The sequence below is a fragment of the Antennarius striatus genome, chromosome 7 (genome assembly GCF_040054535.1).
Source record: "Antennarius striatus isolate MH-2024 chromosome 7, ASM4005453v1, whole genome shotgun sequence".
In the NCBI taxonomy this organism is placed as follows: Eukaryota; Metazoa; Chordata; class Actinopteri; order Lophiiformes; family Antennariidae; genus Antennarius; species Antennarius striatus.
The window spans coordinates 3,243,861-3,268,796 of record NC_090782.1 but is presented as its reverse complement, the minus strand read 5'-3'; the positions used below and the strand labels follow the sequence as shown (position 1 = coordinate 3,268,796).

Genomic DNA, 24,936 nt, shown 5'->3' with positions numbered 1-24,936 from the left:
GCTAGCTGTCTGTTAGTTAGCTGAGTATATTAAGCTGATTGCATTATCGGATCAGACTAAACCTGCAGTCCAACAATACAGAGTTAAGAACACCACGTTAACGCTATTTTAGCTAACTAGTTAAGCTAACGGCAGTAGCAGCAGCAACCTTGTGGTCCCCGCAGACCCCGTGCTTTCTGTAAGGAACGGAAGCGGATCGTGAAATGTCTTCAGACGAAGACAGGGCCAAGGAAATAATGAAAGGCTTCAAACTGTATCCTTTGAATGTGACGGCAGTCTGAGGCGGAACACCGCAGAAGGCTAGCTGTGTGTCCAGCTGACCGCTGATGGGGGCTAGCGCTGCTAGCAGCATCCTTGGACAAAACTGACCAGAACGGTGTGTCCTCCATGGTGTTGACAGACGACGTCGTGTAGTCGGGAGAACCGCTCCTTCACACGAGAATGACGGCCTGGCTGCTAACATGAATGGTCTAGCCCAAACGTTATCAGTCCTACCGCGAAATAGATCCCCGGGTTGTCATGTGCAGGATCTGGGCTCGGTGGGCTCGTAGCTGCAGTCACAAGTGGAGAACAGTTTTTTGCGGAGAGCAGCTCGTTCCCATCTTGGAGCGTTAACACGTTTGTCGCTGTTCGAACGGGCTTCATGTGTTGTGATGCGAGCACCAGTCGCCTCCGATCGGGCTGCTGCTGTGCTGGTTTGTGCGGCCCTGCAGCACTTGACTAGTTTTATTCACTCTAAAACGAAAGCTATAGAAATGTGATCATTTTAAACAACAAGCCATGCATCCATGGTCAAACAAGCTGACATGCTCGTCGGTGAAGGGGTTTCTCGACATATACATGAGTATATGAATACAGTATATCAGTCTTAAACCTCGAACTTGGTGGTCTGCTGTATTTCAGCCCAAGCCAGAAGTTATTTATCTTTGGATCTCATCTGAGGGTCATTGTGAGATGATGGTTGTGTGAAATGGGAGATGAGGTCCTTTTGGTTGTTTCACCCATGTTGTTATCATTTTGTAAGTACTGATTCCAGGTGACTTGCCCCTCATGATAAAGCCGTCGTGCTGCTGTAGAACCACACACAGTGAAGCTGGACCTTCAGCTACAGGACATGTATCTAGATTTACTGCAGAGGCCAGCATGCTCCACAGTTGTGTTCTACACACTACTGAAACAGCTGTGCTCCAAGTCACCCTAATAAAGAGCCTCACCTGCTGCTGGCTCAAACCCAGCTATCACTGCACATGTATCTGAACTGTGTAGCCATTGCACTAACTGTTCACTGTTTATGCATATATACTATATTCTACTATTTTTATATACTGTATTTAGTACATGTACATATTCTGCCTCCCTACATTAGTTTGAAAATAAGTTCAGTTACATCCTGGACTCGATGGGAAAAATACTAGAGAGAAATGGCAAAGATTTTGCTTCATGCTGGAGAACCTTAAAGATTTAGCTGCTGGACGCAGAGCTTTATTGGCAGTAGGCTACAAATAGGAGCAGCTCTTCTCTTAGGCTGCAGTGTAGCTACATGTAGGTGTGCTGCCCTCTATTTTAACAGCAGAATTTACTTCTGCAAAGACATTGAATCCATTCCTTACTGGAGTTTGTAAGGAATGGACTCAATGTCTTTGCAACTCACAGTGGACAGCCACCGTGAGTTGCCTCAGAGTTTATATGTTTGTGGCCTCATGGGTGCACGGAGGGTTGCATTTCATATTTTCGTTGTTCATTCACAAACAATACAACTGACAAGTAATGTAAGTGCATGTACAGTATTTCCACTAATAATGTTTTATTTAGCCCCAGTAGTGCAGCTGATGTGGCTCAAGATGTAACTTTGCTTGGTGACTGTATGTGCTCTTAGTGTGCCATCTAATTTAGCTTTGTATCTGCCCCTTTAAGTAAATCCGCCTTTGCTGAACAGGAAAGCAGGAGGATTAGACCAACTGTAGGCTGATCCATTGATAGTCTTTACCCTTAATCACTCCTAAACATTTAACGTTTCACGCCAATGAAGTATACAGTCCAGTAGTATTTTACTTGGTCCCTTGTTGTAAAACAGTCTTATGGTGAAATGAGTTCCTTGAACTTGAGGTCTCTTCATCACCATCATGCTGGGGACCTTGCTCGGCTGTTTCCATTCATCTGAACTTCACTGTCCTTCTGTTGCTGTCAGTTCTAGCCTCATCAACCATTTGACTTTTTCCAAAATTGTTTTTATGACAAGTGTATAAAATGTTATGCGTGAAACAATGCCTTCAGTATCAGTAAATTAAATTTGACCACTGTCATAATGGAGTACATACATATTTATATCCCTCTGGAATATCATTCTTTGCACTTCCAGATATATGGTCTAATTGTTTGTAAGATGTTCACACTGAACACTGAATTTCCCAGTTTGGGATCAATAAAGTATATCTATCTGACTTGACCGGTGTCTGGCCTGTATAGAGCTGAGAGGATTATTTCCTCTCTGACAATGAACATCCAAATCCAACAGATTTGAATGTTTCCTGTTATAAATCTGAATTAGAAGCTAATTGCTTCACCTTGCAGAGACATGGGCATTATTGAGTCATATCAGTTAATATTGCAAAGATATCAGTGGATTAAAATGGTAACGCTGTGTGTAGTGTGTTTATAGCACCGTCTGTAGCTCATCATTCCCCAGCTTGTGGTTCAAAGTATCCTTGTGTTAGATATTGAAACTGTTTACTCCAGGTTGTGTAAGTGTTGGTGTGAATTTTTCCAGTGGTGAGTCAGATTAGAACGGTGTTATCCTGCATAGTATTTACTTTTGTCATCCATATGCTTACCAACGGGCGGCACGGTGGCGCAGTGGTTAGTGCTGTGACCAAGGCGGTTCTGGGTTTGCGTCCCGCTCTGTGCGGAGTTTGCATGTTCTTCCCGTGTCTGCTTGGGTTCTCTTCAGGCTCTCCGGCTTCCTCCCACCTCCAGAAACATACGCTTAAGGTTAATTTGCTGGCTTCAAAGTGTCCGTAGGTGTGAGTGTGTGTGTGGTTGTCTGCATCTCTGTGGCTCTGCGGTGCACTGGCGCTGTGCCTGGAGTTTCCCCCAGCTCACGTCCCAAGACAGCTGGGATAGGCTCCAGCTCCCCAGAACCCGCGAAAGCGATGAAGTGGTTAGAGAAAATGAATGAATGAATGAATGTTTACCAGCCACCAGACAACATGATAAAAGTCCCCAATCATTATCAAGTGAGTCACCATTTGACATAACTGTGAAAAGCGTAGTTGTCATTGTGGCCTGAACTGAAAATGTGTTGGTGTAAAAGCTGTCTGTTCTTTGAACCATTAAGGCCTCTTTAAAAATGAATGCAGACTAAACAGTGACAGCAGCTTTTCACTGGGGACTCATTAATTTGTGTGTGTGTTCTGACAGATTTATGCAAGCGCCCTGGAGTGGTAAACATACACAACCTGCAGCGAGCCCTGTGGACCCTTTGCTATAACATGCTGGTGGAGGTTAAATCAATTTCTGTTAAAGACCTTTTCATTTTGAGAGGAAGTGATTTGTTAAAGCGCCAGACAGCACTCAGCCTGTGCACCATATGCTGACCCTCATCCTGACACTCATATGAACACTTGCCTCTGCACTCTGGATTACATTTGTGTGATCGTTAATAGTTTCCTTCAGTCTCAAGATCAGGAGCATAGGAAATTTAGGCCCCGTCCACACGATGACAGATTTTTTGAAAACGTAACTTTTCTGTTGCGTTTACGCCTTCTGTCCACGTGACAATGCAGATATCCGGAACGAAAATGCAGCTTTTTAAAAACGCTGGCCGAGGTGGATTTTTAAAAAAAACGCTGGGTCTGCGTTGTCGTGTGGACGGTGTATCCGTAACTTTTAAAAACGCTGACATCTTGCCTGCGACGAAAACCGCTGTGACGTCATATTTATGGGCCCGTGTGTTGTGACAACAAAACACGGAGGATTCCTATTGGATAAAATTTGACTCAATACTACCACCACATGGTTTGGCATGCTTATAGCCGTCTTTGAAAACGCACTGTTGCTTTTACGTGTGGACGGAGATTTTTTTGAAAACGCTGTCGTGTGGACGCGAATCGTTTTCGATGCGTTTTTAAAAAGTTGCGTTTACAAAAAAAAAACTGCCATCGTGTGGAAGGGGCCTAAATTTGACTCCTAACTGAATCTGTTTCTATTCCAGTCTGATCTCAGGTCAGTCTGGGTCATTATTGCCTAGTCTGGATGACCAGAACAAAACATCAGAATGCGTTCCAAACATTTTATGTGCGTCGAGATAATCCATATCATGATTTAATGAGTGTAAACGTTACATGTTGTTTTCTATGAATTGTGGTTTATTTTTCTTTCCTAAAACTGAACAAGTTTTTCAGATTATTTTCTGTTATCGCTGTCATTATGGTCAACCTCATAAAATAATAAATATATATTTTTTAAGTAGTCTAGAGCATTGTTAAAGACATTGTAGTGTTACCTGGGTTGTTTTAGGACGGGGGTTGGCAACCTTTACCACTCTAAAAAGAGCCATTTAGAACCAGTTTCCCCGGAAAACACTGGGAGCGGCAAATATTTTTTGACATGTAAAATGAAGATAACACTGTAAATAGTTTGTTTTTTACCTTCATGCTTTGTGTAAATAACTATTGTGTTTTTTATGAAATCCATGAACTGCTCCAGAGAAAAAGACATTTTATTTACACAATGAACACATTTTGTAAATAAATAAAAAAGCTGAACTTAAATTATCATATTGCTTCTGGGCTTTGAAACATGTAGCGGAGCCCTGACCTAAATTAAAAAAATTAATAGCTCAAAATGAAAAATAAATATTATAATTTCTGCATAACAATGTATTTTTTCCGTGGTTAATAGGACTTCTGCTCAGACAGGCTCTCAGTGCATGTGACGCATATTTTGAGCGCCGAAAAGTAATATAGATAATCAAATTTATTTTAATGTTTCAAGACTACAATTTAACGATTTACAACTGCAATAAACATGAACTAACACAAATATATACAAATACACTTCCGTAGTATATTTATACTTTATTTTCCGAAGCCAGAGCTGCAGCGTCAGGAAGAACGACCCTGTTCTTGGAGGTGTGTATGATGATCAGTCAGATGTGGCAGGTTGGAGTCAGTTCAACCTTAGAGGGTCAGCAAAAACATTCTGTTCAGCAAACTAATCAAAGCCAGAGGAAGGTTGTGGTCAGTGGGATTTGACCACTAAGATGAGGGTTATGATGAATGGACATGCATGGCAGCACCATGGACTTCGTCTACTGGTGTCAAATTAGTCGCAAGAAGCATGATGTACTTCAAAGATGGTGTTGGTGATTGGTGTCTTTACGCTGGCTCTAGGTGTTAATTTACGATTTCTATGCTTGTGCTAGTAGTATGCTTATATTTATAAAATTCTTAACTGCCATGATGTGTTTTGCTATTCAGTATTTTCAGTAAGTAGGTAGGCTATTGCTCATTTATTATTTTTTATTTTTGGTTTAATTGTACAGAATTAACCCTGACACCAAACCTTTTCTATATCTGTAGAACCACTTATAGTACTCTCTCCAGCCACTTTTTTGGGTACACCTTGCTGGTTGGACTTGTTTTTGCTCTCAGATCTACCTTAATCCTTTTTGGCATAAATTTAACAAGTTGCTGAGAACATTACCCAGAAATCTTGGTCCATATTGAAACCTGCAGTTCCACTGCATCCAAATGTGTTCAATTGGATTGATTAATTACAGTATTTGAGTTATTTGAATCACTTTTCTATCAGCTGGAACCAGTATGGCCATTCTCCTCTTACCTCTGGCATCAAAAAGACATCTTCCTTCACAGAATTGCCATTGCTGGACATTCATACAAACCCTAGAGATGTTGTGTTTTAAAGTAGCAGCAGTTTCTGAAGTACCCGTCCATCTGGCATCAGCAATCATGCCATTTGTAATGTCATCTAGAACAAAACTGCAGTAGGTCCTCTTGACTATCTCTACATGCCTACGTGAGTTGCTGCCATGTCAGTGGCTGATTAGAGATTTACATTATTGCAAAGTTGACATCCTTGTCATCGATATTCTGGAAATAATACAATTTGTAACTTTTTTTGTAAGGATAAATAGAATAGAATGGAATGCCTTTTATTGTTGTCAAACACAAGTGTACAATGAAGTGTCCTGGGACACGTTTACCCTTCTCAATGACCTCAGACAGTATAGGACCTATACTAAAGGTACTCCTGCGCTTTTTTCACAAGGGCACTGGTGTTGGTGCCCCATGTAATTTGATGTATTAGAAGAGGTGGGAGATCCTCCCTCTTTCTTTTGAAGACCAGCACCATCTCCTTGTTTTTTGAGAGGTTGAGTACCAGGTAGTCAGATTCCTGACCGCCTCCTTGTAGGCTGACCCATCACTATTTTTAATCAGCCCTACCATAGTAAAGTCATCAGCAAATTTTACGAAAGGTGAGAGGTTATGAAAATGAGAGGTTGTAATAGACCGCACCAGCCCTCCAAATGAATTGTAGGGAAAATGCTGGAATAACACCGTTATAATGGCTGCTGTAACTCTGCACAATCAGAACTTCATTTCAATGTGGTGACAGACGGACAAGTTTCCACAGGTCCCTGAAGTTTACTTAACTAATTAGTTTCAATTAAAATATTGTCAGATATTATCCCTTCATCCACCCACCTGAAGAATGATCATCTCCAATGTCCAGACAGACAGATCCTGTTAAAGATGTAACATATTTTATTAATCACCAATGGGGAAATTCTTTTTACAGTCTGTATATTACACAAACTTACAGGCAAGTGAACGTGCGCACACACACACACACACACACACACACACACACACACACACTTGGCCTGTAGCCTTCCAATAATAGAGAGATGGTAGAATGAAGGTCAGCTGCCTTCATTCCGGCTTCCTTTTTTTTTTTCTGGGGTTCGTTGACTTTCTCAACGGCACCTCAGCAGTGCTCAGTTCACCATACTTTCTCCATACTTACTCCATACTCCACGCTGGGCTTGAACTGGCTACCCTGTGGCCCCCAAGCCAAGTTCTTGTGGACTGAGTTTCTAACGTTAAAGTCATTTATAATGTGAAGGTGCTGTGCATTTTGGGTAAATGTTAGACAGCAGAAACACTGATGTTGCTGCTGGAGGATCACTGCAGGAGATCTCATAAATATTTTACATGTGAATAATGGATTATTTTTGCCACCTGCGCCCATCAGCTGTTAATCAGAACGGTTTTTCTGATGGAGACTTTGAATAGCAACATCACTCCACCTATTTCACATGATGTACCACAGCCCTCCTTGTCCTCTTTTAAATATGGCTGATTGCTCATTTGCAGTCGAAAGGAGTTAACAGGAGACGATCCTGTAGGGACCACATGTCTGTTCCTCTGTGAAGGCCAGTGATGCTGGTTAAATACCAATACTTCCAGAGAGGCACACCAGGATTTTAATGAGGTTAAAACAATCAGTTTATGCACAAGGAAAAATGTCCAGCAGCTAATAAGACAAATGATTCAAGATGATGAGAAACAGGGGGCGGCAGTGGCTCAGTGTTAGAGCGTGCGGTAGAGCGGGAGTTCAATGTTCCAAGATCTGTGGTTCGATTCCCGCTCCCGCCCAAAAAAACACCTGGAGGTGGGCTGTCAGGTCACCTCTGGAGCACTGCCGAGGCACCCTTGAGCAAGGCACCGTCCCCCTTGCAAGTTGCTCATTTGGGCGCACCACAAAGGATCTGCCCGCCACTCTACCACTTTGCTCAAGGGCGCCTTGCTCAAGGGCGCCTTGGCAGTGCTCCAGAGGTGAGCTGACACTTCCCACTGTCGGTTCACGTCCGGGTGTTTTGGGCGGGAGCGGGAATATAACTGCCAATCTCAGATCATTGGACAACCCGCTCTATCGCACGCTATACCACTGAGCCAATGCCGTCTGTGCACACATATACAGGGCCTGTACAGGGCCTGTACACACATATAAATGTGTGATTCAAACTAATTAGAGTGTGCCACTAATTTCCCTGCGGGCATTAAAATCAGTATATATATAAAAAAATGTGGTTATATCTGCTGGTTCAGATGCTGATTATCATCACACTAACACTTGACAAACCTTTCTTTAACATGAGCCCTTTTTAAATGGTTGTCAGGTGCATGCTCAGTGGTCTGAGGTCAGGAGCAGCAGCCAGCTGAAGGCTTCAGAGCTACGTCTTTGAGGCAGCTGATTGTCAGGAGTTGCAATGAAGGGCTTGGTAGATTGTATGTGACACTAAGTAGTGTCTGAGTGTGACAGGGAGCCAGGCGGAGAAGCTCCTGGAACAAGTGTCTCAGATATCCAAAAAAACCCCAACTTGTCAAATTTGTAACAGCAATTTCATGTTTCCTGACAGTGTTTGGACTCCACTGACTCACCCAGTGTACTCACCTTTTAATGATTTACCACTTCCACTCACTTAAACTCAAATAACACCCGTTTACACTCAGTAAGTTTCTACTTCATCACTGCCACCTTTGATATTTAACAGATGAAACAAGTGTTGTTAAGCTAACTGAAGACACAGCATGAGAAGCTGCAACGTGCTTGCCCTGTGATTGACAGTTGTATTGTGTTACCAGTGAGTGGAGGTCAGGAACAGCTGACCAGCTAACAGGTTTATGGGACAGCTAGCAGCGGCATCAGTGACAAATGCTTCTGCATTTTCTCATACATGCTGCTGTTTTAAGGTTATTTCATTCAAACACCCTTGAATTATGAATATAGATTTTTAGAAACATGACACTGTTTGGTATAATGTTCTGCTTTCAGGAATCCAGTGGAAAGGCCACATATACGATCTTTTAGACTAGAGATTTACTGCTCACACAGCAACTTTGGAATCATAGCTCTTCTGGTAAGCTAATGCTTGTAACGTTTATGTCTGAATGACGAGATAACATAATCCTTTATTCGTCCCACAGTGAGGAAATTTTTGAGATCAGCAGAAAGAGTCAGCTGTTGTAATGATACTCCCCCAACGAACCTCTCCATACAAAATAGCTGGAGCCACCATGGTGTCATCAAAGGTCTTCAGGAGTGACCCCCCCCCCCGCACTCCAAAAGACCTCAACTTCCTGAGCAGGAAGCTTAGCTCTGATCATTTTCATAGAGTGTATTGATGTTGTGAGTTCAGTCCAGTTTATTGTTGAAGTGAACACCCAGGTACTTACTACCCCTAGCAAAAAGTATGGAATCACCAGTCTTGGATGAGCACTCTGACGTTTTATTATGTAGAACAAACTTGGACAAAAAGCATGAAAAAATAATGAAGTTTTACAAAAGTGCAACTTTTTGGCATTCAGAAACACTAAACGAAATGAGGAAAAAACATTGTGGTCAGTAAATGTTATTTTTATAGAGCAAGTGCAGGGAAATAAATATGGAATCACTCAATTCTGAGGAAAAAAATATGGAATCATGAAAAAAAAAGAAATAACAATCAAAACACATCAGTAGTATTTAGTTGCACCACCTCTGGCTTTTATGACAGCTTGCAGTCTCTGAGGAATGGACTTGATGAGTGACAAACGGTAGTCTTCATCAATCTGGTGTCAACTTTCTTTGATTGCAGTTGCCAGATCATCCTTGCAGGTCGGAGCCTTGCTGTGGACCATCTTTCCACCACCAGTTTTCAATTGGGTTGAGATCTGGGCTATTTGCAGACCAAGACATTGACTGGATGTGTCTTTCTCCAAAGAATGCTTTCACAGTTTTTGCTCTGTGGCATGATGCATTGTCAATCTTGGAAAATTATTTCATCATCCCCAAACATTTTTTCAATCGAAGCGATAAGAAAGCGGTCCAAAGTGTCAATGTAAACTCGTGCATTTATTGAAAATTCAACCACAGCGATCTCCCCAGTGCCTTTGCCTGACATACAGCCCCATATCATCAAGGACTCTAGGAATTTTGATACTTTCTTTAGGCAGTCCTCTTTGTAAATCTCACTGGAAAGGCACCAAACAAAAGTCCCAGCATCATCACCTTGTCCAATGGAGATTCGTGACTCATCACTTAAGATAACCTTCATCCAGTCATCCACATTGCATGATTGCCTCCCCTTAGCCCATTGCAGTCTTGTTCTTTTCTGTTTCTGTTTAAAGGTCAGTGATGGTTTCCTTTTAGCTTTCCTGTATGAAAATCCCATTTCCTTTAGTTGATTTTGCACAGTTCTGTCACATACATTGACTCCAGCTTCCTCCCATTTCTTCTTCATTTGTCTTATTGTGCATTTTCTATTTTCAAGATGTAAGGTCTTTAGTTGTTTGTCTTGACGCTTAGATGTCTTCCTTGGTCTACCAGTACACTTGACTTTAACAACATTCCCATGCTGTTTGTACTTTGTGTGAACAGCCCACATCTTTGGCAACCATACATGTAGAGCAGTGGCTTTTAACCTTGTTGGAGGTACCGAACCCTGGCGGTTTCATGTCCTCACTCACCGAACCCTTCTTTAGTAAAAAAAAAAAAATCAATTTTTTTCAAAATTTAAGACATAAGTACAGTATTTTCCGCACTATAAGGCGCACTAGATTATAAGGCGCACCTTCAACGAAGGGCATATTTTTTTAAAACAAATTTTCCTACATAAGGTACATACACTGATTCATACATTTTCATACACTGATTATAAAGTGCACTGGATTATAAATTGCATCTGAGAACTCCTCTTCAATGAATGGTCTATTTTAAAACTTTTTTCATTTATAATTACTCAATTCTGAGTGATTATAAACCTGACACGTCTAAAACCCACTCTGAGGTGATGGTCCAACCTGGTGTGCTTTAGCTTGTCTCTCAAAAGTGTGTCTATATTTGAATAAAGTACAGTAGAACCTCGATACATAAGTTTAATTCTTTCAGTAACTGAGCTCGTAAGTCAATCATTTTCCCATGTAAATTAACTTTATCTGAGTACAATTCATTATTGTATATATGTTATGTAAACAATGATAAAGAAGGAAAAGAAATACAAAAGTCATCAGAAAACCCAAGCTACGTCTTTACTCCACCAGCGAGAACAAGTTCCATTCTCGGCTGATGTTGTATCCATCGACCAACAAGCAGTGATGTCCCAAAAGTATCTTGGACAGGGCGACGGCTCATATCGCAAATAAGTCGTACATCAAGCAGCTTGTATGTCTAGGTATTACTGTATTTCTATTTGTGTGTTTTCTGCACACAGAAGTTGATATTCAGCTTGGTGTGACGTTACTTTCAAGTGGTGTTTTCATTACTAAATTACAGCAGTGTGCTTAGAGGAACTGTTACACTCCATGCACTAATGCTGTATTGGTTGATTAAGGAGCACCACTGTCACAACTGTGGTTCTGTGTGGTTGAGTGGACAAGGGCTATGTGGGAAAACTGACTGCAGTAACTTTGCAATTTAAAACACAAGAATTATCATCAGGTACAGCATGCACCATACACTAGTCTGTTCTGTCCCCTGAATTTCTGACAGGAGCATGGAAATGGGGGGAGAAGGAGTTGTGCCATGGAGCTTTTAATAGGAGCAAATTTTTTTTATTAAAATGTGATTTATTGATGATCAGTTATTACTAAACGTATTACTAATAATTATTACTAAATATGGGACACAACCCTGAAAAAGAAATACTAACTACTCTTAGTTAGTGCTCCCTACAGGATATTTGTACCCATGTAGAATGGAGAGAGCTGCTCTAGAAGCAGTTGGGAGTGTGCCTGCAGAAGAAAAGAGTGAAACGGCCAGGGATGCTCTCCATGCTCTCTTAACAGAAAAATGCAGGAGAGAAACTGTGACTCTTTCAGATATAAACTGGCAGCAGAAAGGATAGGTAAGTTTTTTTTAAATAGGTTTTGATGTCAGAACAAGAACAGGATCCCAGTTAAATTTCAGTGAGTATTGTCCAATACTACATAGATAATTATTATACAGGTAGTCCTCAACATACAAACATTCAAATACACAAACAAACATGTTCCGCCAGTTCCCCTTTCTGTTGCAACCCCCGCTGAGTAGCACCGCTATGTTTGTGCATCTCCAACATCTTCTCCCCCTCTTGTTAATAATTTTTCAGGGTTTTTTTGGGGGTGGGGGAAGGGAGGGGGCTGACGTATAATCGAGAACTACTTAACTCAAAATGACCTGTACCTGTATTTTATTGTTATGTTTTTATGTCCTGTAATTGTTTCTGGTCAGTCTTATGAGATAGTACTTTGATATTTAGAGTAGCAATGACATTTAAATGACCTCAAAGGACGGTTATAGATTGAAAATTAATAAATAACATCTTATGAAATTTATCCAAAGCTGTTTAAGTCAATCTAAGATGATTCGTCTCTCAGCCAAGATACTTCTTAAGAACTGAAGAAGTCTCATAGATGACCGTGACCTGGATAACTGAGAACCTACAGACATCTTATGAACTATACAGCTTACAATCAGCCTCTCAGAACTAGTTGTGTTTGTATGTTAAAGGATACCTGTATTACAACTTTCTTGCCATCAATGTGTTCAGTATTAGAAATAACCTGTAGTAATGCCATACTTTTCAATATCATATCATTCTTGTGATATCATGCGCATTATCTAATCTCTATCCTATCTCTGATGTGATAAAATTATTGGCGACTTTATGTGAGAAAAGAATATTTTGAAAAATCTGTTCCTGACATGAACATTTCCTGCTGGATTCTAACACTCCACCTTCCTCTCATGTCCCTGCGCCATCTCCGTTCATCCTGTCATAGTTTTTCTAGGCTTTCTTCAGACAGCTTTAGCCTTCTGTGTTACTGAGTGGTGAAGACTTGCTTGATTGCCTTTTCACTACATATCCTGTTGTTCCTGTGAGGGTTGATATCAGACAAGCATATAAAGGGATGCTTGTCAGGAACTAAACATAGGTTAAATATCTTAGATCAGATTTAATTGATTTAATTTGTTGGTTAAATGGTGATTATGAATACTGCAAGTCTATAACAAGATTGGTGTTCATAGATGTTAAAAACTGAATTTTGTCCCTCTACTTTTATTATTCGTAAATGTTTCACTTTATTCACATGCTGGATAGTTCGTTGGTGGCTCTTGACATTTTCCTGACAGAAACTGGATGAATCTTCGAGATGCTGAGACGGGCAAAGTGCTGTGGCAGGGAACTGAGGACCTGTCCGTACCAGGAGTAGAACATGAAGGTATATCCACACCCCTATCCACACCCCTTTGTGTCTATGACACACATGATAGAAGTCCAAGCTAAATGAGTTTAAAAAATTTCACTGTTTTTAGCAATTACTTCTTTATTTAATTATTATTTACTGGATTTGTTGATGTTGAGTTTCTATATTATGCAGTTAAGCACAGATCTATAGGGTTGTTATAATACACCTACAGGCTGTGTGCACTGCTATTAACACTTGACCACGAGGCAGACAGTGTTGCTTTGGTAAAAAATAGTATGTAATGTTTTATCTGAACAGATGTTTTCTCTTTTTATGTTCAAAGATATTGAAATACTTTAGTTATTTGGGTGCTGAATGAGGTCATTCCTAGCTACAGCCGAACTCATGTGAATCCAGATATTGTTGTCTTGGTTGGTCAGCTAAGGGGGTAACTCGCCTTTTTCACATAGCAGTGTAATAGCAGTGGAAAAAATCCCTTCTCTACTATACCTTGGCTTATTTGTTCACATTGAACATGACGATGATGGAACACAACTGCTCAGATTTGCAATATTAAATAGCATGTTGGCCTTTTGCAAGCATAGTAAGTGTGATGTTTAACCAAGCAGCATTGAGGGTCTAATATGGAATCTAACATACGCACATGTCAAGCAGTACTTTGTAAAGAAAGATTGGCGAACGAAAGTCACTACCTGGAATTAACCATAAGGTGAGAGTCTTCTATAGGATAAAGGTTAAACATTTGGTGAAGTCAAATTGTTAAAAAAAAAAATTGCAGAGCTCGCAACTGTGTTTAACACTGTAGATCAGAGCACTCAAAGGGTTTGGACCAAATAAATCTCTTCCAGCAAGATCTTGGTGCAAAATTGATGCAACCCTGAGTGAAATAAATGTTGTAACATTGCATAAGCTCATCATAGTGATGAGATTGTGAAGGCATGACATAATCAAAACTAAAGGTCCAAAGTGATGTTAGAGGGTATGATTTTTCTTGGCCTGTACGACATGATACTGATGACATCATCACCAATGACATCAGGGGGGCCCAGTTGAGAATCTCTGCTTTAAACTACAAAAGTTAGTTAAATAGCTAACTCTACTGTTATCAGCAGAAAGTCTGCAACATGTAACGTGAACTATCTCAAATTTAGAGGTTCAGACATGGGAGTCTGAGGCCATAGTGGAGGATAACCGGAAAGAAAATAAATCCAGATTTTAAAACACGATCTAGATCAGAGGTAGTTGGAGCAGCTGTGAATCGTCTTCATATGAACAGACAGACTTGGAGAGCTGGGTAGCCAATAGTTCCAGGTTCGAGGCCCGCTCTATGTGGAGCCCGCATGTTCTCCCCATGTCCTCGTGTGTCCCCCTACCCCCAAAACATGCACCTTAGGTGAATTGGTCATTCCAAATTTCCCACAGCTGTGAGTGTGTGGGAGTGGTTGTTGTCTGTCACGTGGCTCCACGGCGCACTGGCGTTGTGCTCAGAGTGTACCCCGCCTCCTTCCTGCAAGGCAGCTGGGATATGCTGCAGCAACCCCTACGAGCCGCCATAAGCACAACCAGCGGTAGACGATGAATGAATGAATGAATGCTACTAGTAAAGTCAGCGGCTGCAGATGTTTCAAGTCTTCAATCCACAGCCCTGCCAGTGAACCCGTTGGTCTCTTTCAGGGATAAATGTGTTCTGGTGGTGAGTTTACTTCATTATTTTCTCACTGTCTTTTCAGCTCGTGTACCTAAGAAGATCCTGAAATGTAAAGCTGTGTCCAGAGAACTGAACTTTTCTTCTTCAGAAAAACTGGAGAAGTTCAGACTGGAGCAGAAAGTTTTCTTCAAGGGACAGTGTCTAGAAGGTAATGACCCTAACGCTGCGCTGCTTACCGTAGTAGCACAATGGACCAGTTTTATGTGTTTGTTAACCTGAAGGACGGTGATCAACTGCACCTTCTGCTCATATGGATGTACACAATATGGTTAAAATACATCTGCTTTACAGAATGTTTCACATCTGTTGAACATCGAGTCACAGATGTGTGCTCATGTTTGGTTGGTTAAATTTTAGTTCTAAAATTTATTTATGTTAATCACAGGGTAATTTAGAGATTTGCAAAAATATAAGAAAAGTACAGTGCATAGATCAGTGGTGCTCAATACGTCGAACGTAGTTCTGGTAGACCGCATGACATTAAAAAAAAAGACGTCCTTAAATTACTTAAATTTTAGTCACCGCGCACGTGCAGACAACGTGCTAAGACAGCAACGACAAGTTGTCTAGTGAATTACCTACAATTCTTAACCCTTGGTTTTTTTTTGTCTCAAACTTCAGAAAAAGTAGAAAAATGAGCCAAGTAAGATAACAAAAACTAAAAACTGTCATGTAGAATGGGAGAAGGACTTTTATTTTGCACTGACATTTTCAAAGTGCGTTGGCCTCAATCTACCAAGGGGCTTCAAGGGGAAACGTGGAGCGACATTTTTGGACTCTTCCTCGAAACTACAACACAGACGTTACTCCGAAAAGTCACTCAGGAACTCGTTGACAGAGTGACATGAAACTTTTTGTGGGTGACATGGAAGGACAAGAAACCAAAAGTTGGATCAGAGCCATATGTCACAGCTTTGAACGATGTAATCTGAGATTCAAAAAATTGAGGCTCACCTTAAGGCTTGCTGGCACACTTCAGGACTAAGAGGGGTTCTGTTGTTCAATGACAGAAAAAACAAAACAGAGGAGGAGTTGAATAGTTTTCTAAAACAAAAGATGAGTTTTTTGACACACTGCCTCATTGTTCTCAAATGAAATTTTAGACTGTATAATTATCCCAGTGTATAAGCCAGTGTCCACACAGTGAACAGTCTTATATTTATTGATTGTAGGCTCATGGTTTTAAGATTACTTTCTCAGATGTATGATCATTGTCAGACATTTTCAGGTCTAAGGTTTGTCAGACTTATCTACAACTGGATCTTAGCATCTTGTAGCAGACTGACAAGGACTGAGTCATCTAACTAATCTTAAATCCTAAACTAATAAAGGTTCTTGCTCTTATTCTCACTTTGACACTCACACTATTTTTTCACAGGGTGAAACTAAATGGAACCAAAAGGAGCCAGTAGAAGAACATAGTAAAACCATCACATGCAGATTCTTTACGAAGAAAAATGAAATTCTGCACATCTGATTGTGACTTATGTTGAAATATTCCAACAGGATCCTGTCATGTAGAATATTTTATAAAATCAAATAAGGCTTTATTTTAGAGAAAAATAAAACTACAGAAAGTATGTTAATTTATGTACTCCATACATGCCCAGACCAGTCGGTCCTACTGATGACTTCAGACTTGGTAGAATACCATGGACCAACACCAGCAGATGACATGGACACCAAAACATTACCAACTGTGGACCTGAGGCCTGTACCATAAAGCTGGGTTACGGCTTAGCGAGATAACTTCATAAAGGTGGCTGACTTTCAATCGGGCTACGTTGTCGTGGTAACCTATGCTGAACACCTAACCTGCTCCGGAGCAGGATAAGTTCAGGATAAGAGCTCAGCAGGTATAACAGCCCCACCTACTGACCAATCAGAGCTCAGCAGGTATAACAGCCCCACCTACTGACCAATCAGAGCTCAGCAGGTATAACAGCCCCACCTACTGACCAATCAGAGCTCAGCAGGTATAACAGCCCCACCTACTGACCAATCAGTTCTCTTGGAAAATGGGCTGTCCGTTTTATGAGAACCCGTGGATCTTGGTACGCAGCTTGTGCGAAGAGCGCTCAGCCGAAAGAGAATATTTAGAGATCGCTGTAATCTGTTGGAATTGCCTGAACAATCACTGTACGAAAGGTACAGGTTTTGGGGAGAGGGGTTACATTACATCTGTCAGCTGCTGGAGCCTTACATCAGGAATGGAACGCACCCCAACCATGCGCTGACAGTCCCGCAGACAGTGTCCATTGCACTGAGGTTTTTTGCCTCAGTTAATATATTTCTTAGTGATGTTCATAATTATGATGTCCTTAAATCCCTCGGATGGGTTACAAGCAAGCCACAGATAAAATGCCATTAATCAATTATTTGTTTAAGGAAATCATGGATTGATTCATTCATTCATAGGTACTTTTATGTATTCTGTTGGCGATGCCGAAAACCTCAGGAAGAACACAGTATGTAGAGCTATTCATAAAGTCGGGGGGGCTACAATCACATGCCATATGGAACACACAAATGTTACTGTAGTCAGATATACAAGTGCAGTCATAGTGGGGAAGTAATATTATAGTGGCACTAACTTCTGTATTGACACAGTCGGCGATTTTGTGCCAGCGATCCTTGCGCCGTTTGGCAGCTGCAACTTTTGCTTTTTGCCTGGATTATTGATTTGTATTGTTTGTATTTATTAATTATTATTGTTTGCTCCTCCGTTATGAAATATGCGGCTCGGGCCGGTTTGTTGCATGTTTGCGATTGGTCGCATGCAGCAACCTACGCCCTTTTTATGTGAGCGGGCAGAGATCTAGAGTGGACAAGCCTGGATTGAAATAGTGAGTTGGTAGCCGGCTTTATGGTACCGAAAAACCGGAGGGCGGATGTCTCGGTAAGTGAAGCCAGATAAGTAAGAGGAAGCCTGGCTAGGTTCATCAAGCTTTATGGTACAGGCCTCAGGTCCCCTCCACTCTTCTCCAGACTCTGGCACCAGGATGAAATAAAAAAGACCTTTTTTTCCCCAGACATGTTAATATAGCAGACTTCACACCGAAAAAAAAAGGGCTGACAGGTAGACGCCATTTGGCTTGTGAAATTTCTGTCCCCTAGAATCAACTCAACAAACACCTCTCTCTTGGGGGGCGGCAGTGGTTCAGCGGTAGAGCAGATGTCTTGTAGACAGGTCGCCCCAGCCATCGGTGGATTGAATTCCGCTCCTGCCAGGATGTCACCGGAGTGTTGACGGTGGGAGGTGTTAGCTCACCTCCCAGCCACTGCCTAAGCGCCCCTGAGCAAGGCGCCGTCCCCGCTACAAGCTGCTCAATTGGAGCGCATTCCGGAAGCCGCTGCCCATCACTCTGCCTCCCGATGTGTGTAGTTTGATGTGTGTACCCCTGTGTGCTGTGCTTCAGGGTGCCTGTGTATACACTTGACTGTTAAAAGTAACACAAAAGAACATGTATACCTGAGTGACTGTAATTTCCCTGCTGGGATTAATAAAGTATACTTCTTCATACTTCTTTACAATATGTTGTCAACCAACATTAACCATTTTCAACTGTTCATACACGAAATTTTGACGGACGTCATACCCTTATCTAATTCCAGATATTAGTCTTTGTCCCAGATATAACCTCGAGCATAACCATGTTCACATTCTTCCTAGGACAAGGTTTATTAACATTACAGAGGGTCAAAACTAGAAGTTGACCTTTCAAGTGTTCTCCACAAGAATATAATGATCATATTAACCTCCCTCAGCAGGCAGACAGTGTTTATCCAAGAATTAATCAGTTTGTCAAAGACACTTCAACAGTTACACATTTCATTATATTGTCAACAGATATCAACATTCATCTGAAAGTGGAGTTTTGACCACTGAACAATATTCCAAGTTTACTTCTCCTTAGCCCAGGTGAGAGGCTTCTAAAATTGCCTCTAGTTCAGCGGTGGCTCTGACACTAGGAATGCAACACTTGTGGTCCATTTCTTATCAAGAGACCTAAGTTTGACTTTTACTTGTCTGAAACCGCAAATATAGTGAATAACCCCAAGAAGTTCTGAAAAGTGGTCAAATCCTCTGTGTGTCCCCAAGTGAAAACTGCTTATACTGTAGTATTGCTGAATATAATTTCTGATTTACGTCTTGCCAGCTATAACATGGAAATCTGCTTTCTTTCCTCTCCATCTAAAAGAGGATGACTCCTACAATCTTGTACCTACAGGTCAATCTCAAAACTGCATTTTGTTATATGTAATTGAAAATATTGTGAGTAATTTACCTGAAGGAATTTTTTGATAATGACATTTAATCTGAATATCAGTCTAGTTTTGATAAAAAGGCACTTTTAATTTTATAATATTATTTACATGCTTCGTGTTTGTTAGAGTTATGTTATTATCTCAATAGATGTGGGAAGAACAAGAGCACCGACTTCTGTGTGTTAACTGGGATCTTTTCTAAGATGTTATTTCCATGTGTGGAGTGTTGCCCTTGGGGCCCCTGCTGCACAGAGTTGAGGTTCCAGGTATTACCAGGGGACACACAGACACACCATGTTTATGCTGCTAGTTTCCATTAGAGAGATCCATGTCTCTGAAACACTACGCAGACCCTTAGCTCACTTGTATAGACTGAAGAGCCCACTGCATACTGTTAACCTGTCCGTCTGTCTGTGTGTTTGTCCAGAGTGGTTTTTTGAGTTTGGTTTTGTTATTCCTAACTCCACCAACACGTGGCAGTCTCTGATAGAAGCAGCTCCAGAGTCCCAGATGATGCCAGCCAACGTCTTAACGTAAGTTCTCACTGAGATGGTTTTTGTACAGCAGGACCAGTTTATACAGTAATATATTAACATGTTAGTTACATTCCATCACTGACCATAGACCTGGTCCCGTACACTCTTCGTCTAGACTAGGATGAAATAAAAATTTGACTGTCATCTTCCGAATCGCTTTATATGCCATAGCGGTTCACAGGGAGCTGGAGCCTATCCCAGCTGTCTTACGGTGTGAGGAGGGGCAAACTTCGGGCGCAACGCCAATGTGCCGCAGAGCCACACAAGACAGACAACCATGTACGCTCGCACTCACTCCTACGGGCAATTTGGAATGGCCAATTAACCTGAAGCGCATGTTTTTGGAAGTGGGAGGAAGCCAAAGAACCCGGAAAGAACCCACACAGACATGGGGAGAACATGCAAACTATGCACAGAGCGGAACTTGAACTTGGAACTGCCTTGATGTGGCGACAGCGCTACCCACTACACCACCATGTCGCCCATGTTAGTTACAGAAACAACTTATTTAGCATTAACTTGTTTACATTTCTTCTTTGAGGATATAATGTTTTACAAAAGTCCATTTTTGAGATAAAAATAATCCACTGCCTTTTCCACAATGATGACCGCTAGATTGAAACATAACACATGGTTCCTCCTGAAACTGTATGTTTACAACATATTAAGGGCTATATCCAGGAGTTCTTTATAAATGTCATCTGAACTAATTTGTTTGGGCTCTGAACAAGCCTCTGTGGTTGACCTGTTACATTTAACAATTGGATAAAACCAGTATTTTCCCATGTAAGAGGGAAATCTGTTTATGTACCATAAGGATTTTGTTTTTATTGTCAAGAATTGACACTAAATTGATATGTCAGTTAAAGTGGACGTGTCTCTGTCTTCCAGTGGTAATGTGATCATAGAGACCAAGTTCTACGATGATGATCTCCATGTCAGTACCTCCAAGGTACGACTGTTCTACGTCTGACCTCATTCTCTAACTTCCACAATACGGATGTCCTGCCAAGGCCTACCAGTCACTAAGATTAGCTCCAATCTGCAACAGTTAACAACTCATTCCTGACTTGGGACCAGCTCATTTAGATGAAAACCAGTCCTGGTCTCAGTCAGCAAAGTGAACTTTGTGTTCTCTCATTCTCTGCCCACCTCAGAAGTTCTTCTAAGCCTTGGGAAGAGGAGGACAGAGCCCATCATCTTTGTGTTTTTCCCGTCCAGACTTTTTCATTGTATATACGTTACCACTGATATCAAGTTAGCCAGGGAGCTGCTGACACGCTTCATGCTACTTTTGAAATTCTGCTTTCTCGCTGCATTTACTCAGGAACAGAACAGCAGATTTGTAACCTGTTTGATGCCATCTTCTACATCATGTGTGAACATGGACAGTGCTCTTCATGTGTCATCAATAAACATGACCTGCACATCGGTGTTAAGGCCAGATGAGGCTTTTTTCAGAGTTATATATCATGACATGTCAACTAGTTGTGTCCCATCCCACAGGCTGCAGCCTATGAAGTCCATGTTACCAATTGGTTATCATTATGGCCAAATAATTGTTTAAACTGGTCAGATTTGATCTGATTGAAAAGTTAGAAAATTCTTACATTCTCAGAGCAGTGGATATGTTTGGGCATATTTATCATCCAACATCTTTACTCTGGAATTCCTTTGTTTCTGAGTCTTTTATCTGTAAGCAGACACTGTTAAGGGTGGTCTCTGTGAAGACAGGCAGCCTTTGAAATGGGACACAGTGAACCAGATAGGCTCAGTTAATAAAAGCAAGCTACATTATAAAGGTTGGTGTAGCATGGTGTGTTGAAGACTAGGCGTTGAGTTTTATTCCAAACATGTGAGCTGCTGTTTGAACAGAATGACATCTGTCTATTGTCTGAATTACAAAGAAGATGGGGTTTTCTTCCATTCATTCATTTCCTTATACTTTGGGAATCCTGAATTTAAAATGTGACCTGTAGACATGCGACATTATTATCAGTAGTTCATTACTGGACTAAATGTAGAAAGGCTGTTTGATGATGGGGACACAAATAAAAAGGCAGGTGAGCTGCTGGAATCCGTTCTGACCACACAGAGTGAAACCTCAGGAGCCAACAACTTGTTCCCATTGATTTTTTTGCAACATTGAAGTTTAAATAACATTCTCAATCTGTGAGCACTGATTTATCTTCTGCCTGACTGGTTTATATTAACCCATCACTCAGATATGTTGAATCAGTTTCCCTGCAGGTCTCCATGTGTCCCTGCTGCTGCAGCTTCACTCTGTACAGTTTTTAACCTTTGACCCCCTAGCTTTTTCTTAGCTGTTCACTGAGATGTGTAAAATAGTTGTGTGTTTTATTATGAGAATTGTGGATTAAAGTTACCCATTATTGTAATATCAAGCTCTCTCTCTTTTTTGTGGGTGTGTGCGCACATGACATTCACGCTTTAAGATCATGATTTAAAACAACGTGGCATTTTCATCTGGCCTCGGGACTGATAGAAAAATGTTTTAATGTAATCCTGTTAATAATTCTCACTTTATTAAATGTGGATTTAATCTCAGTCCTTTTTTGGTAACCGTAATGGACCGTTAGTTTTCACTGCCCAATCTGAAAACAGTTCTACGAGAGGTGACTGAACACGTTATTCCAAAATTGAAAGTCACTTCTTGACTTGGGTTTGTGTCAAAAGAACAAGAGATCAACATGCCAGCTTTTATTTCCAGGTATTGACCCACTGACATCACCAGACTTTTACATTCTCCTTTGTGATGCTTTTCCAAACCCGATGGAGTTTGTCTGGAAACAGCCATCTCCCCCCTGATATACTGTTGTTGTTTTGGGTCATTCTCTTGCTGACTGATTATGGATCTGCCAGTTTGTTTTCATCTTGTTTTAAATTGTATCTGTTTTAAATTGTTTCTTCTTTTCATGTTTCTATAGACTTCTCAATTTATTTTGCTGCTGCCATCACTGCTTAAATTATCAAGGAAGATATGAGCCTGTCCCAGAAAAAGCCATGCAAGCCCAAGCCATTATTGCCACCATGTCGTAGATCAGTTTGTATGTTTCGGATCATGCATAGATCCTTTTGTTCTCCAGAGTTTATTATTTCAATGGCTTTGTAACTGTTGATTTTTGTCATCAGTTTATAAAACCTAGTCCCAGAATGTTTGAGGATGACTCTACTACAGCCTGGCCTTCCTGCATCTTCTGACGTAACCCCTATACTTTTGTTCAGGAATCTACTAGGCATAGACTGTGACTCTTGCCCCCTGCAGGTTGCTGCTGATAATGTACCAGTTGTTTTAGGATCTTTCTATACAGCTTCTATGATGTTCCTCTCATCGGCTGCTGCTGTTTGTTTGCCTTGAGGATGTAGTTTCTTCTTCAGGATGTTCCAAATGGTTGTGCCGGGCAACGTTTGTGCAACTTTTGCTTTTCTCTCTGCTTCACAATTGCTGGTTTTTAAACCATAGACAGCACACTAATTTGCACTTCTTTGCAGATGATACCCAATTATATCAGTCAATGAAAACAATGTAGCCAATTAGTTAAATTAGAGAATTGCCTCAGGGATATTAAGTCTTGGATGCTCCACAACTTCATAATTCTAAACACTGACAAAACTGTAGTTATTATTATTGGTCCTAAGCACCTTAGGGATGATTTTTCTAATACTGCTATTCACTTAGATAACATTGCTTTATCCTCTAGTAGTGATGTCAGGAACTTGGGAGTGATTTTTGTTCAGGATCTATCCTTTAACTTCCATATTAAGTCTGTGTCTTGGACAGCCTTCTTTCATTTGTAAAACATTGCTATATTAGAAATGTGTTATCTTTAAAGATACAGAAAAAAATCATTCATGGTCTTTTCACTTTTAGATTAGATTACTGCAATTCCTTACTATTGGGCTGTTCAAGCTACCCTATTAGGAGGAGCTTAGCTCAGAATGCAGCTGCCTGCATACTGACTCGAACTGGGAGGAGACAGCACATCTCTCCTGTCCTGGCATCCTTACCTTGACTCCCGCTAAAATCGAGAATAAAATTCAAGATCCTCATGTTCACATATCTCTTCACTGTGAGGCTCCATCTTACATTGAAGATCTCATTGAACTGTATCGCTCTGAGCATGCAGGGCTTTTGGTAACCCGTCAGGTCTTTAAGAGTACAACAGGAGGCAGAAGCTTCTGTTATCTGGCTCCTTTACTCTGGAATGATCTCCCAGCCTCGGTTCAGGGGGACAGACACTGTTAGCTTATTTAAGAGTGGACTCAAAACCCTCTACTTTGATAAAGCCTAATATTAAAAACAACACACATTCCTTTAGATGAGCTGCTATAGGACTAGATTGCTCAGGGCATTTTTTAAAAATCTTTCTTTACTTTAGGAGCTTTTCTTATTCAATTTTCTTCTTTTTTCTTGCTCATACTACATTGACCCTACACATGCTTGCAAGATACTGCTGCTATATACAGTATGTGCCTCTACTCGACAGGTGGGGAACGAGTATAGAAGAGAAAAATCTGAAGGCCTGTCAAACCCACTTCAGCTGCTGGATCTAAACTTTCAACTTTAGACAGCAATTCTATCTGGCCTGTCTGCCACTCTGTCTGTATTTCTCTCTTTTGCTTACCCTGTCCCTATCTCCATTTTATTTCTTTTCTGCCCTAAGGTTTTAGGCAGATGGCTGTCCTCTAGAGTCTGGGTCCTGCCTGGAGTTTCTTCCTCAATGAGGGAGTTTTCCCTGACACTGTTGCTTCTGCTTGTTCTGGAGGGTCCTTTTGGGTTTTTCTGTCTGTTAAAGCACTTTGAAATGTCTGCTGATGTTATTAAGCGCTATATGAATAAAAGTTAACTGATGTTTGATGACACATTTAACTTTAAAGGGAGTCTGCGCAGGCAGACACCAAATCTGAAATTGAGCATAGACATTTAGTGTTGTTTAGTGTTTGTGTGACTAATGTAATAGAACATAGCTGGGCCACACAACACACATAATTCATCCATCTATCCATTCATTTCCAGACAACTGTAATCGTCTCTTCTTCAGCCGCTTTTCTGCTTTGTTGGTCAGAGGTGTTGCTGGACCCTGTCCTGGCAGGCTTAGAGGGACACCTGGGGTATACCCCAGATGTGACGGCAGCACAGCTGCATGCT

The 24,936-nt window shown here is 41.1% G+C and overlaps 1 protein-coding gene across 2 annotated transcripts; it reads left to right on the top strand.

Annotated features, from left to right (window-relative positions):
* Positions 1–22,165, top strand: pde6d (phosphodiesterase 6D, cGMP-specific, rod, delta). Of its 2 annotated transcripts, XM_068320459.1 has the most exons (6): positions 1–253; positions 13,177–13,265; positions 14,984–15,109; positions 19,658–19,763; positions 20,658–20,718; positions 20,924–22,165. In XM_068320459.1, exons 1-6 carry the CDS (start codon positions 204–206, stop codon positions 20,933–20,935), a joined length of 444 nt encoding a protein of 147 aa, XP_068176560.1. In that variant the 5' UTR covers positions 1–203; the 3' UTR covers positions 20,936–22,165. The 2 variants fall into 2 exon arrangements, with proteins under 2 accessions (XP_068176560.1, XP_068176559.1); XM_068320458.1 differs by having other exon boundaries at positions 20,658–22,165.
* The last annotated feature ends 2,771 nt before the right edge of the window (positions 22,166–24,936 follow it).